Source organism: Bombus terrestris, chromosome 17 (genome assembly GCF_910591885.1).
Source record: "Bombus terrestris chromosome 17, iyBomTerr1.2, whole genome shotgun sequence".
Lineage (NCBI taxonomy): Eukaryota > Metazoa > Arthropoda > Insecta > Hymenoptera > Apidae > Bombus > Bombus terrestris.
The window spans coordinates 10,685,879-10,703,382 of NC_063285.1; the positions used below are offsets into that span (position 1 = coordinate 10,685,879).

Here is a 17,504-nt window from a genome sequence, read left to right on the forward strand (position 1 = left end):
AATTCTAGGGCCCGATTCTTGCAGGAATTATCGGCCAATTGTATTTCCTTTCCGATGACAAACAATTCGAAGTTCGACAAATAATTGGTTCACCAAGTGCTGGAGTTCAAACGTTCTCGTCGGTCCAATTAGTCGGCTTCTCGCTTTCGGATAGTCAACAGTCAGTTGGCTCGGAGAATTCTGTCGCTTTCCTTTTTCCTTCGCTGTGTGTTTCGAATCGCTGTTTCATCAGGCATCGATCAATACGGCGCCAGAATCTCGCTTTGATACGAATTATAAGGCTTCCATGAGATGTCGTGAATCGACATCCTCGACCGAAAGTGAATGCTGCAGAATGCAGTGGTAACATTGTACTTTGATCTGCATTATTACCTGCAATTGCCTGGATTAGTTTTATTTCATACGAGAAACGATCGAACAAAACAATTCGGTTTGTCTACCCTTGCTTTTGACTTTTGTTTAAAGTATTTCTTTTTATATAGTATAGTATAGTAATTTAGGATAGTAGGCAATTCGAGAAATTTTATCTTATAAAATGAGCTTGAATGCTACCAACAATAACAATATCTACATTCAGGGAAATACCAAGATAAATAATTCAGAAAGCAAAAATTACAAAAATATTTGAACGCTTTGTGTTGAGCTTCCCTCTCTTGCTACTGTGTATCTGGCCGATTTTGTATCACACGGTAAATGTATTCCCTGTGAAGTAACAATTTACTATTCACAAAGCTTTATGAATGCAAAACAATATTGGTGCTCAAGACATTCATTGTTTTCGCGTTGAAAGCAGGCAAATGCTTTGTAACGTTTCGTTGAAGATATAGGCATATACATTTTACTATAATAATTATACGTAGAATATTATATAAAGAAGACTAGAAACTATGTTAATGTAATTACCATAACAATTACATATGGAATATTATTCGACGAAGATTAAAGACCTCGGCAATGTAAAACGTTTCATTCGACGTTCGTTTACAGTTCTTTCATTAAACTATGAAAGTGTAAGAATATTTTTAACATATGTAAAAGAGGTTTCGTAGCTTCCATACAAATTTTGCTATCGTATACAATGGGTAAAGATAAAAGAAACAAAGTAAATGTTACACAAGCACGAAAAAGTTATTCAAATAGAATTGTTTAACGTTAACGCAATTGAATAATCTACAATAATCTACAATAATCGTCGAGAACAATCATAGGAATTCGGAAACGCCGGGAACCCGCCTGCGCGATCGAGGTGCGCAATAGCGCCGATCTCGCCGCGATGTCGATAATCGATAGCATGGTCGATGGAGCGATGCAGCGCAGGGTGGGGATATTGCTCTACGTGCGACTTGTACGGGGTGAAGAAGGTCAGTTCGTATTTCGATCGATTGGCAGATGCACGTGCTTACGACTAGACGAACAGAGCAACTTTATCGTTTCTTCGCGTTCGTGCTTATACGGAATACAGTTTAATATACTGTCTTTATTCGTCGTCCAAGATGTTCGTAAGCGAAAATCCGAGTTTAAATCGCTGCCATACAAACGGATCTGGGCGTTCGCCAAGGAAGAGTCTAGAAGACCAACATGGCGTCGGAAGCAAGAACGTTGTGCGCGGGCATAACGTACGTATTCCTTGTCGGACAACAGAGGCCGGTGAGAATCTTTGGAGAGCCGATAGGACAATAAAGGAGAAAGACAAGGTGGGATACATTATTCTTTATAAGAGAAAATTCTAGTCGAAGCTCGTGTTTTTCCTCCGCGTTCTTCTTCCCGCCTTGCAACTGGGCATAGCTTTTAACATATTATCCGTTGGTTCACCCTTCCTAGTGGACGCAGAATTACGCCATTTCTTTTTTGCAATCTTGTAATTTTCAACGTGTTTCGACGTAAAAATCAAGTTTTATGATACTGAGTCGACTGGTTGGAAAGTTCTGCGTATATAAAACTCAACATTTCTAACGTATTTAGTAGGTCACTTTGACGCCATATTGGCTAAAAATGGTCGACTTTATATACGCATAACTTTTGAACCAGTGAATTCAATATCTTGAAACCTGCATTTTCGGATTTTACACGTCGGAAACTACAAGATTCCAGATAAAAAAATCGATAATTTTGCGTCCCCCAAATATTATACGCGGACCTTTTACCTCGATAACGTAGTTATTTTTGGTCGAAAGCTATACTTACTGTAAGTACGTATCGAATAGAATATTAAATTTAGGATTTTTCCACCCAAAGTACGAATAATATTGGCTAGGCTACAGTATTTTTCCCTTATGTAAGATTTTATTTGCTACATCGATTTGGATACTGATAATAACGCGGTATTCAGTTACTTCGTATACGATATATATGTTTAAATAAGTAAGAAAAGTTTGTTCTCGACGATTCGATAATTTTGGAATATGTTATTGAGGACATGATCCTAAATAACTTTTTCACATACGTATAATACCATCGGTCGACCTAGTTTTTCTAGACATTCGCAAAAAACTGTCAATACTAGGTGGACATCGAATCCTGCTCGTTTTGTGTATCTGTGACACAGCCAAAAACACAAACAATGCCGACACGTTTGCCGTTTGAGGATCTCTTTACATCCATCAGCCATCGATCTCCTCCTCGTTTCTCCCTCTGCATATTAAACATTGCGAATCGAAATAAAAAACTTCTGTATAAACCTCGTTTATAACTGCGTATGCGAGCGCTTGCGTTGTGATTCGACACAAAGAAAATTATGTATAACATATATTTTTACTTCATTCTGTACATCTGTTATTATTTTACACGCACATTGCCGACCGATATAATAATGTAATATAATATGATATAGTATAATAACATGTACGGCGATACAGATGCACAATTTATAGACAGAATTTACTGTAGTGATTAACTAAATTCTATGGATGTCGATATATAGGAGGTCAATATTTTTCGATAAATTTCAATCCTCTTGCAATTGAATACGCGATTCGATTGCGGGCTTGTAAAATTTAGTATGTTTAATGGTTTCGCAACTAACGAATGCGGATTTTGTCGCATTTCCTTACTTGCCAGCCCAAAAAATTCCACATTTTCATGAACTTTGCCAAATGGATGAAAAATTGGTTCCTAAACAGATGTTCCTCTCGTCTAGCAAATGTTCGACGAGTATACTCGACGTATTACGAATCTTTTTACGTGTCTTCATACGTCTTTGTGTATTCTGCGTACATTTTAAATACAAATATGTAGTAGTATCGTTTTGAGCGTGTTGAGATCGTAGTTTGAAACTGGAAGAAAAAGGAATGCTCGGATATTTCGGAATTTAATTTTCGGCTTTCTTTCTGATGTAATAATCCTTTATAGAAAGTTTCCGTCGCTACAAAATTTTATGCTTCAATCGTGTATCTCAGTTAGCATTTATGCACACATGTCGCACATAAAATCATGATTTCTTTTCTCCTTTTTTTTTTTTTTTTCTTTTTTTTCTTTTCATTAGACGATACTGGCCATAAAACGTGCGAACGAAATCGAAGCTTCAAACGCGCGCTGTAAAATTTCAATTTGAACACGGTCTTTGCTTTCCTTTTTTGCCGTCTACGCTGCCATCTGATACGTAGCTCGGGAAAGAGAAGAGGCTATAGATTGCGTAGGACTTGGTTCCAATATTTTTTCGTTTCATCGAAACATTCTCTGTAGCACGCTAGAATTTTCCTTGAAACATTTGTTACAATTCCCCCTGCTACGATCAATTTTACTATAGCTATATCTGATTCTGAATTTTTAACGTCTGTTAACAAAGCCCATTAAAAATTCGCGAAAGTTTGTTGCGGCTGTTCGCGAAATGAAAGAAGCTGCAAATTTAGTTTCGGTACTTCGTACGCGTTTTGTCTATTCTTTGAATTTTATTACTTCAGATATATATAAATATTAAATGGATAATACATCTCTACTACAGAGCAATATTTTGCAATGATTTGTTTACGATATTGACTTCTAAATTCTTGCTAACCGGCGTCACAAACGAACAAAACTTACAGCTAATAGCTGAGGTATTTCGGTACCGGAAACTCGTATAAAGTTTCATATACGAGGTGTGACGATAAAGTTTCGAGAATAATCCTATTTCCATCAAAGTTGCGAGAAAGTAAGTAGACAGTTACGTGTCTCCACTGTGAAGCTTGATCCTTCCTCTACCAGCATGCCAAAGAGAAACATTGTCGATTGTTTTAGTCGTGTAAAAGTTGGTTCCTGTAAAAACGTGTCGAATGTCAATAGGAAAACTGGAACGCCATTCAGAACAAACATTCTGATAAAATTTTTCGTGGATAGCGATTAAACATGGACAAAGACTTTCAAAAAAATTGACCAACGTTAAAGCTACATTCGTTTTTTTCGATTGGTCAAACAGATAGATATTAATACCGTAGTAAATTAAATATCTTTTTATTTAACTTTGCGTTTTTTATTTAATCCAATGTGCAAATAATGTCCAGAATAATTTCTAACTTTATCAATATTATTTTGTATTTTATATCGTAAGTTATAATACTAATTATCTTTGCAACGTATCCCGTGCCAGATACACGTTGTATAATGTATCACTCGAATTTAATTAATCGAAGTAAATATTATAAGATGGTAAAATAATTCAGCTGTATTGCTTGCAGCTCAAATGGTACGTAATATTTAACATTGAAATTAATATCGAGCTGCAAATTATTTGTTGCTCTATTCGATAAAGTTCATCAAAATGGGAAATTATTTGATCTTCAGAGAAACTAGGATTAGTTACTACGACTCATTCTCCAGAATTTTTATTGTTCATCTTCATTTCAAACAAGGTTTGTCCAAGTCTAGTGTACCAGGTGTGTAAATATGAAACCGGAATTTTTGTATAGAAAATACACGTTTATGAAAATGATTAAAAATATTTTATTCGAAGTATTGCCCATCGCTAGCTATACATTTTTCCCACCTGTCTGGCGATTGGTGGATGCCACGCCAAGAAAACTGTCGCTCTTTTGAGGCAAACCAGTCATCGAGGCATTTTCGTACATTTTCGTAAGAAGTGAAGCGCTGGTCAGAAAGTGCGTGTCCCATCGATGCAAATAAATAGTAATCGGACGGAGCCAAGTCTGGTGAGTAAGCCGCGCGCGAAAGTATTTCCCAACTGAACGTTTCGATCGTTTCCTTGACCGGTTTTGCTGTATGCGATGGTGCATTATCTTGAAGCAAAATTACTTTGTGTTGCCTTTTTTGATATTCTGGTCGTTTTTCACTCAAAGCTTTGTTGTCGGTAGCGCTCAGTATTAACGGTTTCGCCAGGTTTTAACAGCTCATAATAGATCACACCCTTCTGATCCCACCAAACGCAGAGCATCGTCTTCCGTCCATAGCGATGTGGTCTTGTAGTCGATGTCGGTGGTTCGCCTGGAGCTGAATATATCCACTTTTCATCGCCAGTCACAATTTGGTGGAGAAATGACTTTCTTTCGTATCTGGCGAGCAACATTTCGCAAGTGGTTTTTCGGTTTTCCTGCTGTCTTTCATTCGGTTCATGTGGAACCCATTTTCCCACCTTCTGGATCTTTCCCATGGCTTTCAAACGTATGGAGACGGCTTCCCGTGTCACGTTTAATTGATCAGCGAGTTGTCGTTGCGTTTGAGCGTCATCCTCATCCAACGATGCTTGCAATTCGCTGTCTCGAAACTTTTTCTGTGGTCCTCCACGTTCTTCGTTCCTCGCGTCAAAATTGCCACTTCTGAATTTTTTAAACCACTCAAGGCACTGTGATTTACCAAGAGCATGCTCACCGTAAGCTTCGACAAGCATTCGATGCGATTCTGCAGCAGTTTCCTTCATATGGTAACAGAACATCAATGTTCAACGCTATTACAAACTATGCTGTTGTATGAAACTTGTATTGTTCCGAGTCGAAAATGTTTGTCAGATGTGAAGAAAGACTTTTGGCATCAATGACGCAGTTTAGTGATAACTACATTATCAGCTAGGATCATCTATAGGCAAATTCCGGTTTCATACTTACAGACCTGATATATCCAACACTGTTTCTTCAACTCTTTTCATTCGCGACCTCAGTTATGAACGTAAAAAGATAGGTGAAATAAATACACAAATAAAGCATTAATCGCTAAGAAATCCAAGAAATTTAATTCGAAACGATCCTTTGACGACAGATAATTCACGTTTGAATTGAAGAAACCGCAGTAGAATTTAACACATTTCCAGAACAAGTAGTTGATGAACGATGATTTCATTTTTCCTGAAATACTTTCGCAAAGGAAAATTCGTTGTCGGAAATTGGGCCACCGACTCGAACAGGATCGCCTGTTGCTTGTACGGTGCAAGTCTGTATCGAATCTATTTAGTTAGAATATGATTGGAATCTCGTCGCTGTACCAGTTTATAAGCAATCTCGAGATACAGACGATGACACGTCTGCAAGCGACTTAGATGGTTTCCGTAGGATCCCGAACAGCCTGTCCACTTTGATAACTATGTGGAAGGTTAGCAAGGTAGCGCTGTAGGTCAACCGAAGTACCAGGCCCAAGGGGAAACGATCGTCGTACTCGCGAATTGCTCGTCTACTGCGCCAAGGCTTTATAACGCGTCTCTAGAGTTTCCGTAGCTTGCAACTACCAGAAACGCTGGTCCGCGTTGTTGGCTTTTCTCTTTCGTATCGAATACGCTCGATATTTTGAATTTTATTTCAGATAGCGACACGAGGATAGAACACACGTAAGTTCTTATCTAGTTCAGTTACAGTTCTCGCGTATTTGCTTGTTCCACACCGATTCCTTCGAACGAATATCATTGTACCCTTTTACGTTTATCTTCTTGTCGATTGCACCTTGATACCCTGACACGTGTAGATAACTTGTTCAGGCAAAATACACGTTCCCTACGTAGAGATATTTGGACGAGAACTTGTAATTTATTGTCACAACATAGTTTCAACTGAACGTCTCTGAGATCGTGCAATTACCTTTACACTTCGAGTAGAAAGCGAATCGCATTTGCGTATCTTTTTATTTCTAAGACGGTGTAACGTGTTTCTTGATAATTGTCACCGATTCTGTCAACTTTGCTGATTCACTGGAATTGGTAATTTTCGTTGCTTCGCCTAAATACGGAAAGACAGGAAATTGTTAAGCTGGATATTTGAAAAATACTTTTTCGATCGCCAATTAACGCCCGAAGCTAGCTCGAAATAAACAATCCAATAAAAAAGAAAGAAGAAAAAAAGAAAACGGGGTAAAGGGAATATTTCCACTCGACGAATCGAATATTCCCGTTCTTCGAAAAATATAATAGAAAACTGACGATCGCTGGCCATGGCTCCGGCCTCCATCAGCGCAGTTATAAACCGGTCGTGGTGTTTCATTCCCTGAGCCCTGCTAATTATTAGCCTGTCCGCGAAACCGGGAAATCCAATGCTCGACATCGATCTCGGCACAGTTATACGATGTTTGGCGACACTTTGTACGCGATATGCGATCGATAGCCGCTCAGTCGATTCTAATCGACAGCCCTCAGCGAGTTTTTGCTCGTTAGCGAGACGCTGTTCGAAAGAAAAGCGAGAAAGAAGCGATAAGACGGAAGGAAAGTGCTAGAGAGAAGAAAGACGGCGGCTAGGAAGGGGAACGAGGGAGACGAGAATCAAGCGATTTCCCTTTTGTTACAGGCATAATCACAGGGAGTGGCGGCGGAGGAAGAGATCGGTACAGCGGTGGTTCCGCTTCCGCTTTGAGCTGCGGCGGCGAGAAACTCCGCGAGGACAAACAAGGGAGGATGCTGGATGGCAAGACTGGGATCAGAAGAGAGAAGGAAGAGGACACGAAGAGCGCTGACAACGTTTCCAGGGGTGCTATACCTTCCAGGCAGAGCCTCCTGGAACTGGTCAGCAGCAAATGCATGAGCCGCCACACGCCCACTCATCATTATTATCATCAGCAACAGCAGGTCAGTACGACGTCCGATAGTCACGAGGCAAGATGCCCAAATCCGCCGGTTCAGAAGATCGCGAAACTTTGCCCTAACTGTTGAGGGTGTTAGATGTATAAAGAGAGAAAACGCGTGGATAAAGTGTAAGGTAGAAAATATATATATTTAATTTAATAGAGAAGTGTAATAATAAGTAGGAATACAATTTGAGCTGATCCAGATCCGCACGCTAGCGCCTGTCTACTGTTTATGGTCTGCCTTCGTGCTAGTCTTTTGTCTATATGCTGTCGATGGCTTCAGCGCCTGAGAAAACCAGATGTAGAGTTTTCGTAGAAGTGGTGACCACTTCAACACTAACTTATGCAGAGGATATACAGGGTGGACATACAACTAAATCTGCATTATTTGTTGCCCTATAAGAAACCGGAGGAGAAAGTTGCACTCTCTCAGAAAGCGCGTTTTGGTACTAGTAGTAATATGTAGTTTTTATTTTCTTCTTTTTGCTGATCCTTTTTTACGTGATTTTCAGATCATCGATATTTGGTTTGGAGATCAGACGGAAGTGACTTTGTTCGATGAGAATTATCGTTCGGGTAGAAAACTTATCGGTGTCATAGCGAGTCGTAACGGAAAATTGGAAACCAACCGAACGTTCAAGAGTTAATTGGTAATCCCCTTAGAGCGAATTTGGGTAGCAGAAAAAATTGCGCGATACGCGTCTGCGTATCCTCTCTCCATATATATGTTGCCTTAAGTTTCAAACTTTTCTGAATTTGCAGGTTGACGATGTTCCCTCGTCGGTTCGCCTATTCCGCGAGTGTTTCGCTGATTGCATCGATAGGTAGGCTTGGCGCTAATTGCGTTATTAAGTCCGACGATAGGATTAATCCTGGTACGTGTTCCGCGAGTTAGAACCGATCCAATAATCGCGTGGCTTTTCAGTGCGATCGAGTGAGTTTAATAAATTCGAGCGGTATAATTGAGCGGCTAGAGGATACGTGATACGAAGCTTGTGGAGGGAATTTTTGCTCTTTGGAATGTTCTTCTCGCGTTCTGTTGGCGATCTAGCGAAATTACATTATCGATCAAACGTCCTGTTAAATTTCCACTGAAACGAGGAATTGCCACGTCGAAGAAAGAAATATTACAAGAGCATTTGCTCGAATAAACGTTTCATCCCCGTTAGTGTTCCCAACACGCGGTATTCGCGATTTATTTGACGTTATGGGGGCCATTTATGCACATGCGACTAGATTGTACCGCCTCGTGAAAACACGTGCAACCACAGCTGCGCTCAAACCACATGTATATTTGCAACTTGACGTGGGAACAACTGTTCTAATGTCAGCGGAGCATGGAGTTTATTTAGCGTGTGATGTTTCTTCATTTTCGCTGGTAATAGGCTTAGCAATAATTCTTTGCGTCTTTGATAATTGTATCGTAGAAACGCAGTTTGATCAATTTAATTTCGCGTTATCATTATGGAAAAAATGTTACTTTATCAACTTGTCCTCTCAACTTCTTCTTCGTGTTTGTACCTCTTCGGATGTCTTCTCGTTTCGAAGAATTTTAATCGTGAAAAGCGTAGAATACACAAAAGATGGAAAAATATGAATGGAAGCAAGTTAAATTTACGTGTCATTGAAGACGAATGTTAACCAAACTGGAAACAGAGCACTCTCCTGTTGCAAATCTTGATTTGCATCCCTTATTCGAACATTCTACTTTCATTACACTCGTCAGAAATCCATCGAACCTCGAATCAACCTTTAGTCGCACCACTTCGTTCGATGCTTCCTTCATCCGACCGTATCATCCCAGTGCTTTTCCATTCTTTTCAGGCACCGTATTGTCTCTTAATTTCCTTCGCAGTGCCATTGTGTCAACGAAGACGACCTCCATTGTTCGTGCGAAAGCTACAGAAAAAGCAGTGCCTAAACCGGAGTCCGGGTAATCACTGGGAGAAAAAACAATTTCCCAAACGAAGAACAGTAAAAAGATAAGGGAAGAAAGAAAGGAAGAAAAAAGGAAAACTGTTCCTGAAGATTTTAAGCAGACTGGCATGACAAAGGGATAAATCCTTCCGGTCGGAAGGACACACGACGGAAGCTCGTTTTTAATCAAATAAATTGTCTGTATCAACTTCTTGGATGGACCGTTCTAGACCTTCTCTCGAGAAATCCATTTGATTCCCATCTGCTGTTCTTAACGTCGCTTCGCCTAATAGCCACCGCTGTTGCTTCTCCGATGGAGCCGACAAAGTGGCATTTAACCTTCTCGATATTCGTACACTCCACTGTTCGTATTTTGGCAATCGAAGACGCTTTTAGCGTGTACGCTGTCGTTTGACTTTTTTGGCAAATGATTATCGATATGCTTAAGAAGTATACTTCAAATAAATACTCTTCGAGGTACGAAGATTGTCAGAGTGGTTTTTCAATGGTTTTTCAATTTTCATGGAGATAAATAGATTGTATCTGTCATCTTTTAATTGCAAAATAATTTTTGTATCTTTTTGGCGGATCCTTAGTAGCATACCGTTTTGGGGTTAATATTATTCATTCGTTTGGACAATTGATATAGCGAGTAAATGACAAAAAGGAGGCAAACGATAGAGAAAAATTCAGATTATACTTCATTCATCTTATAGTTTCGTCCTTTATTTAGTTATAGATTCAGCCTTACAGCGAATCACAGAACTGTATCTCCCAGTTCCAATATTCACATTCATTTTAAGTTTAAACACTTTCCCTAACGAAGATGAGCTGAACAACTGAAACGCATTTATCATCGTCCAATCGACTGGCATTTATTTTATTAAAATTCAAGTGGTGTCTTCCACTACCCCGTTAACGTTCAGAATTTGTTCCGCGAGGCTTTCCTCGGAACTCGACATTCGTATTCGAATTTGCAGAAGTTTGCAACAGAAAGTAATCCCGGGGCGAGCATAGACAGCAAGAACTTTATAAGACGTGATATCGAATTTTCCATTCGACTGCGCCATGCTTTTCGTTATTATACCCTCCATTTCTTTTTCTTTTCTTCTTAAATATAATATTTTATTCTACCACTGTAAACTTTCCCTCCGTTTATTTTCAAACGCTCACTGTGGAATTGTGTACCAAAGGGTTTGTATACTCGTGAATAATAATAATAATAACAAGAATATGTTACAGGTGTACTCGGTACCGCAGCGATATTTCAGTTCGTCCCGCGACTCGCTTCAGGGGGCTTACGTGAATCGCGGCGCCAGTGAGTTCGACCTAAGCCGCAAACCGAAGAGGAGGGACCAGCTGAGGGGCAGATTCAAGCTGCCATACACCGTCGCGCTCACTTCTTCGCGCGACCAGTCGCACCTGCACACGCCAGCATCCGTCAATCATCTCAGCAATAGCAGCTGTAACGGCACCGAGACGTGAGTATCCGATCGAGTCGTATCCGCTCGAGACACCGTCTCCTACCGTCGCTAGGATCTACGGGTAGCCGAATTTTGGAGCACTCGGATACGCCAGCTCCATTAAGCAACCAGACAATGAGCTGCTGGTTACATTATATTATATCATATTATATTATAAATTTAGAGCGTAGAAGAAAGGCTTCTCGTACGTACATTTGAGCAATCACGAAAGAAAAGTCGATTGCGGATATTCTAGTACTCGGATTCAAGTTCGGATACCTGGATCTTCAGGCTCATATGCTGTTCTTCGGCAGGAGGATAACACCGAGTGCTCCGAGTGTTTGGATAATAAGAGCTGTGCTTGAAGAGAGTTAACTTGGATCAAAGTCTATCGAGCATTTTTTACGAAGCTATAGTCAATCGGCTGCTGCGAGAACTATAAACGCTTGCTTTGTCATCAAGGTTCGAGCTCGTGGTACAACGATAATATAAATTTACAACGCAACTTCCACGAAGAAAATTTGAAGTAAACGCGAAGAATTCTTAGAAAATTATTAAAATATTATTAGAGATCGTAAAGGATGCATACGTTCGATAACATGGCAAAAGTCTCGTCGATTATGTACCTACGATAGAATCAAGCGTTTGTCTTATCTATGCGCTGCGTTTTTCGCGCTCTCTCGTTTCCGTCGATACGCTTCCGCGCGTCTTTTACGGGCCACTCGTTCGTCTGAGCTATGTACGCGCTCCGAGGCACAGTTGCGCGACTCGAGTCACTTTGACACGGGCGGATAAACGGGAAGTTAGGTGTCTGGTTGTCGTATCCAAGGCAAGTTCGCTTTGCGCTCGTGTATTCTATGCCAGGCCTGTTGTCTGCAGCACGTGACACAGACCAATGCCTGCAGTGCGCGAATGTATCCGCAGCGGCGTGAAATGGCGAATGTACGGTGGTGAGCCGGGGGCGTAATTTTTGTCGGTCGTTACTCAGGCATGGTGTGTTTGACGGCAGGAGATCTAGCGTTCGATGGTAACCTGAAGTGGTAAATATCTAGCAACAAACGCTCGTGCAACGTGAAAACGTCGAGTGCACGCGTTGTGGCATGGAACGAACGTTCGAATCCGGCTGTGAGCTGGAACGAATGGTAATCCTGGTAGCATGGATTATTTGAAAAGTATTTGACTCTAACAACCATTTCTTGCAAAGCGCGCGTACACTGCTGTCCATTGCGTTGGCTACCAGCAACCGGATCTAGGAATCGTCGTATCGTGCGATACAGCTTTGCAGCCGAGTAATGTGTTGTAACGATATTTTATTTATTCGAATACAAATTCATCGATGGACAGGGACGCGAAGCAACGTATTTTTGCAAAAGAATCGAAAGCTTATTTCTTCTAATTTTTCTACAGCGTGATCAATTTTAAAGCAATTTCCAATATGCATCGAAAGCTGGTTTATACGCGTTTCACGATAATAAATTGTTCGATGTTTTCCACCTGGTGATTTCCTATCAGAACAAACGATACAGTCCCGTTTTCTTTCTTCCACGTTGCGAACACGTAGTTTATTCTAGCGAATTGCGGATTTCTTTTATTTATCTATTCTTCGATATAGGAGTATAAAATTCATGTAAACAGACACAGATTTTCAAAAATAATATTGCCGCATCGCAGGATAAAATAGTGGAATCGTGCGAATTTCTAGAAAAGCTGTTTGCTCGCTTTGGTATAACTATACCAGTGGAAAGGGATTGCGCGACACAATAAAATGGCAACTTGAGAGTAATTTTCTGTCAAAGAATATACATATATAATATATTTAAAATTTATCTCCAATGAAACGATAAGATCTTTCGGCAAAGTTGTGTAAAGCTTCGTTATATAATTTTGATGCAAGTTTCCTCGGCGTTGTAAAATCGCTTCTTTCAGTTCGGAAACAGCATTATATTGCTTCCATTATGCTGCTTCGTACAATAGCCTATTAAGTCTTCCTCAGGCGATTTTCTATGATATTAATATCTTCAGATCTTTCTGCCCAATTTAAAACACGTAATATATCTTCCATTTATTATAGTTGTGTCTCTTGAGAACGCTATTAAAGAACGTCGAAAAATGGAAGAAGAAGAAAAACATATAATCGTAAAATACTCGTATCCAGGTTGGATGCGTGTTGGAGATTCCAAGATAACGTTCGTCCGGCAAAACGAAACTGTACATTTATTCGCGCGATTCGATGCATTTTTTAATCCTCTAGCAAAAAAGGAAAAAAAGAAATATTAAGCTACTTGGTTGGAAAAACGACTAGTATGAAAGATATTTCAACTTTAATCCTGTAAAATGTCCCGAACATGGAGATCGTTCTGAAAGTTAAAGTACGAAATCCGATTGCGATATTAAAAAAAAGAAAAGCGTCGTTGCGCGATTACGAACTTTCGAAACTCGAGCGTCTCTGGTTTCCAGCGTCCTCGTATTAAAATATTAGAAAACTTGATCGCGCGGAGTTTCTCGATTTTCGTTCCAAGCCCTTCATTTGTCGCCTAATGTTTTCACGAGTCATTGTGCTGTTAATTTTCCATAGTAGGTATACGGCGCAGCAACAGCAGCAACAACGTGGTAACAGAGGCTACCCTGGACAAGCAGGAACAAAGGGTTTTCGTACGGGTGCCCCTAATTGGTCCTTCATCTTCGATCCCGCGGGACGTCTCTGTTATTACTGGTCGATGGTGGTCTCCCTTGCCTTTCTCTACAACTTCTGGGTCATCATCTACAGGGTCGCCTTCCAAGAGATAAACGGTTAGTCGTTTGCTCCGCGACTCGATAGATTCCATGCAAACGTTTTGACTCGGAAGAACGGGCGCATCTCGTCCAGGCGTTTCGCCTATGTTAAGTTTACAGCGATTGACAAAGTATTAATTATGTTTTTATCGTACCTTCTTTCACCCTTTTAGAGGAGCAATTCTAATTGACCCCTTAGACGGGCAGCCTCGAAGAAGGTGAATTTAATTACACGTAGATGTTTCTCTTGACAATTTTCGGAATTTAAGAGATTGGTCAGTTTATTATACCGTACGTCTGTAAATATAATAAAAAGCAATTTGCATACGCGTGCGTTCAGCGCGGACGGAGATGCGCCGTCGGAATGGAAATATGAAACAAGCATCGAATTCGATTTTATTTATTTTTATTTTATCGTAATATTTGTTTAAATCGACAATACAATTCCACGTTACGCGTAACAGTGTGATTTTAACGAAGAAAGATTTGCTCCTTTATCGGGAAATGGCGAATAGAAAAATAAGAAAATAAAACTCGACTTACCGAAGATAATCCTATCAGATATATGTATGTAAAACTTTGTGAAAATCATTGTAGACCAGATATTTTATTATCGAGGCAATTTGAGTTTCCAGGATTAAAATTACTTTGATTTTCTTGCTTATCTCCTTAAGAAATGATTCTTAGCTATTTGCCAGAGCTGAAGAAAGAAAGAAAGAAAACGTAACGTCCCATTGCTCGCCTCCAAGTAAATGCTCGACTTAGTGTAAAGCTTCGTACAAAAAAATGGTGGATTCGTAGAATTAAAAGCTTAAAAAGCTCTCACTTATAGACTTATGGGATTATGTATGCTAGTCTCGAATTGTTTAAAGAGTTTAACTTGGAATTGCTTATACGAGAATATACTTTAACATCTTGATACCAATGCGATGCATAATTCATTGAATCGATAGGACTATCGCATTTATATCTGTAATTGACTGATAAGAACAAAATATTATCGATATCTAATAGCGTGTAAGAATCGTATCGTTTAAAAATGCCTACGTATCTAAAATGGAAATGTGATTTTATGTTATTTAGGCGAAACGCGCTGGGTGTGGTTCTGCTTGGACTACTTTTCCGATTTTTTATACGTGCTGGACATAGTGTTTCACATTCGAACCGGGTACTTAGAGGACGGTGTCTTGCAAACGGACGCGACGAAGCTGCGAAATCACTATACAAACAGCACTACGTTTTACATGGACATCCTGTGCCTGCTGCCCCTCGACTTTTTATACTTATCTATAGGATTCAACAGTATACTTCGAGGTTTTAGGCTCGTGAAAATATACCGGTGAGTGCGAATCTCGATGGAATTTCCAATTATCCACGGACAAGCCGACAGAATATTTTACATTTAATCAACGTGTTAAATCGATTTATATTTAATCAGTACGTTAAATCGAGTTGTATTTATTTATATCGGTCGACTTTTACGTTGCAATCGCGCTTTAATTTGAACAGTCGATGGACAATCGCAATGATCGAGTAAGATATTTGACACGAAATTGAAAGGAGAAGTCGCGCGTATCAATGGAACAATCTCTGTATATTTCGATGGAACTAGAGACGCGTCTCGACGTTAGAAAAGTATCATTGGATGAGAAACGGTGGAAGTTTCGCTTAACCATATACCGAATAAAGGTTGCCGAACTGTGCTCGTGTATTGACCACGTTCCGTTTATCACCTACTTTCCTCTCCTCATCTTTTTGCTTTAGAAAGTTTCCCAGGATAGCGCAAAACAATCGAATGCTCAAACTTTCTTACGGCACTTGCGAGGGCACGTTATTTTTCGATCCTTCGCTTCGAGCTGACTCTCTCGCGAGTTTTACAAGTCTGTCCATATTAAACTCGAAATTCTGCGTAAACATTGTCGCTTCATGAACGTAACAGAATTATACTCCAAATGTTGGACGAACAATTAACGAAACAATAGCTACTCGATCATTGCCTGGAATAAATTATGCTCGAATTAAGTCTGAAACTCACGGTACAACGCGAACATAGAATCTGTTGTTTCTCAAAATATGCCAAAGTTGATCTAGACCCTTACTCGAGCTTCCCATTCGATCGATGAAGGAAAACACCGTGACGAGCATGTTGGAATCTCACGCAACCTTCTTTGTTGCATTGCCACACACAGGTTCTGGGCGTTCATGGACAGAACCGAGCGACACACCAACTATCCGAATTTATTCCGCTCCACATCCTTGATACATTATTTACTGGTGATCTTTCACTGGAACGGGTGCCTCTATCACATTATCGATAAGAACAACGGCTTCGGCAGTAAGAACTGGGTATTCAGCGACTCGGAGACCGCGGACGTGGTGAAGAAATATTTGCAGAGCTACTACTGGTGCACGCTGGCCCTCACCACCATCGGTGACCTGCCCAGGTAATTCGATTTTCCTCTCCCTGTTTCATCGCACTGTATTTCAGCCCACGCTGCTTTCCACGGGAGAATCAAGAGCTTTGCTCGAACCGCGAATGTTATAAAGTAGGAGAAAAAGCAGGATGTTTAAAAATGGCCATTTTTTGGTGCTCCTTGAGAGCGAGAAATTCTCGCAGGACATTCTAGAGCGTCTAACGTCGCAGGTAATTCGATTTCTCCCTATTTCATCCCACTGTATCGCTGTCCACGCTGCCCTCCGCGGGAGAATCACGAGATTTGCTGGAATCTCGAATGTTGTAAAATGAGCATTCCTGGTGCTCTTTGCGAGCGAAGAATTCTCACAGCAGATTATTTAGAAACATGTTTCAAGGAACAAAATATCTCATACTGTGAAAGGAGAATCGAAGAAGATAAGCAAAGCTTAAAAAGGGAAAAGTCATGTATCTGAGAGATTTGCGTTGGGATGGAATATAACCGCGCTAAGCGTACGAAGCATCTTCGAGGTGCCGATGTCGCGTGTATGTGCAGCCAACGAAAAAAAAAAAACGGAAGACATAAAAAGAATTCCTGTCCGTTTTATAACACCGTTTCGAAAGCTTCTCTGCTCGTTTCTACGTTTATGCTGATCTCCCTCGATCGCCGATGTTCAACTAGCTCGAAATACAATCGCTTAAGGGCGAAAATATCTCTAAAATCGGTAGTAAAACTTACGAATGATAAAACTTGGCGATTTATAAGCGCTGCACCTTGAAAGAAAGGAAATACGCATGGCGTCATCGAATCACTCTTTTCCATTTCGCTTTGCAGGCCGAGGAGCAAGGGCGAGTATTTGTTCGTGATAGCTCAGCTGCTGTTTGGTCTGCTGCTGTTCGCCACGGTGCTAGGACACGTGGCCAACATCGTCACTTCCGTCAGCGCGGCCAGGAAGGAGTTCCAGGGTGAG

General features: G+C 40.4%; 1 protein-coding gene across 15 annotated transcripts in view; it reads left to right on the forward strand.

Moving 5' to 3' along the window:
- Positions 1–17,504, forward strand: part of LOC100647879 (cyclic nucleotide-gated cation channel alpha-3) — a 233,903-nt gene that overhangs the window by 112,660 nt on the left and 103,739 nt on the right. For 13 of the 15 annotated variants that reach the window (XM_048414001.1, XM_048413988.1, XM_048413993.1 and 10 more), the window contains 6 exons: positions 7,692–7,969; positions 11,128–11,366; positions 13,924–14,138; positions 15,204–15,459; positions 16,310–16,564; positions 17,369–17,499. In XM_048414001.1, coding sequence (XP_048269958.1) covers positions 7,692–7,969; positions 11,128–11,366; positions 13,924–14,138; positions 15,204–15,459; positions 16,310–16,564; positions 17,369–17,499 — 1,374 coding nt within the window. Of the gene's footprint in view, positions 1–1,378; positions 1,695–7,691; positions 7,970–11,127; positions 11,367–13,923; positions 14,139–15,203; positions 15,460–16,309; positions 16,565–17,368; positions 17,500–17,504 lie in introns of those variants that run through there. The other 2 variants (XM_048414002.1, XM_048413991.1) reach the window with 2 other exon arrangements.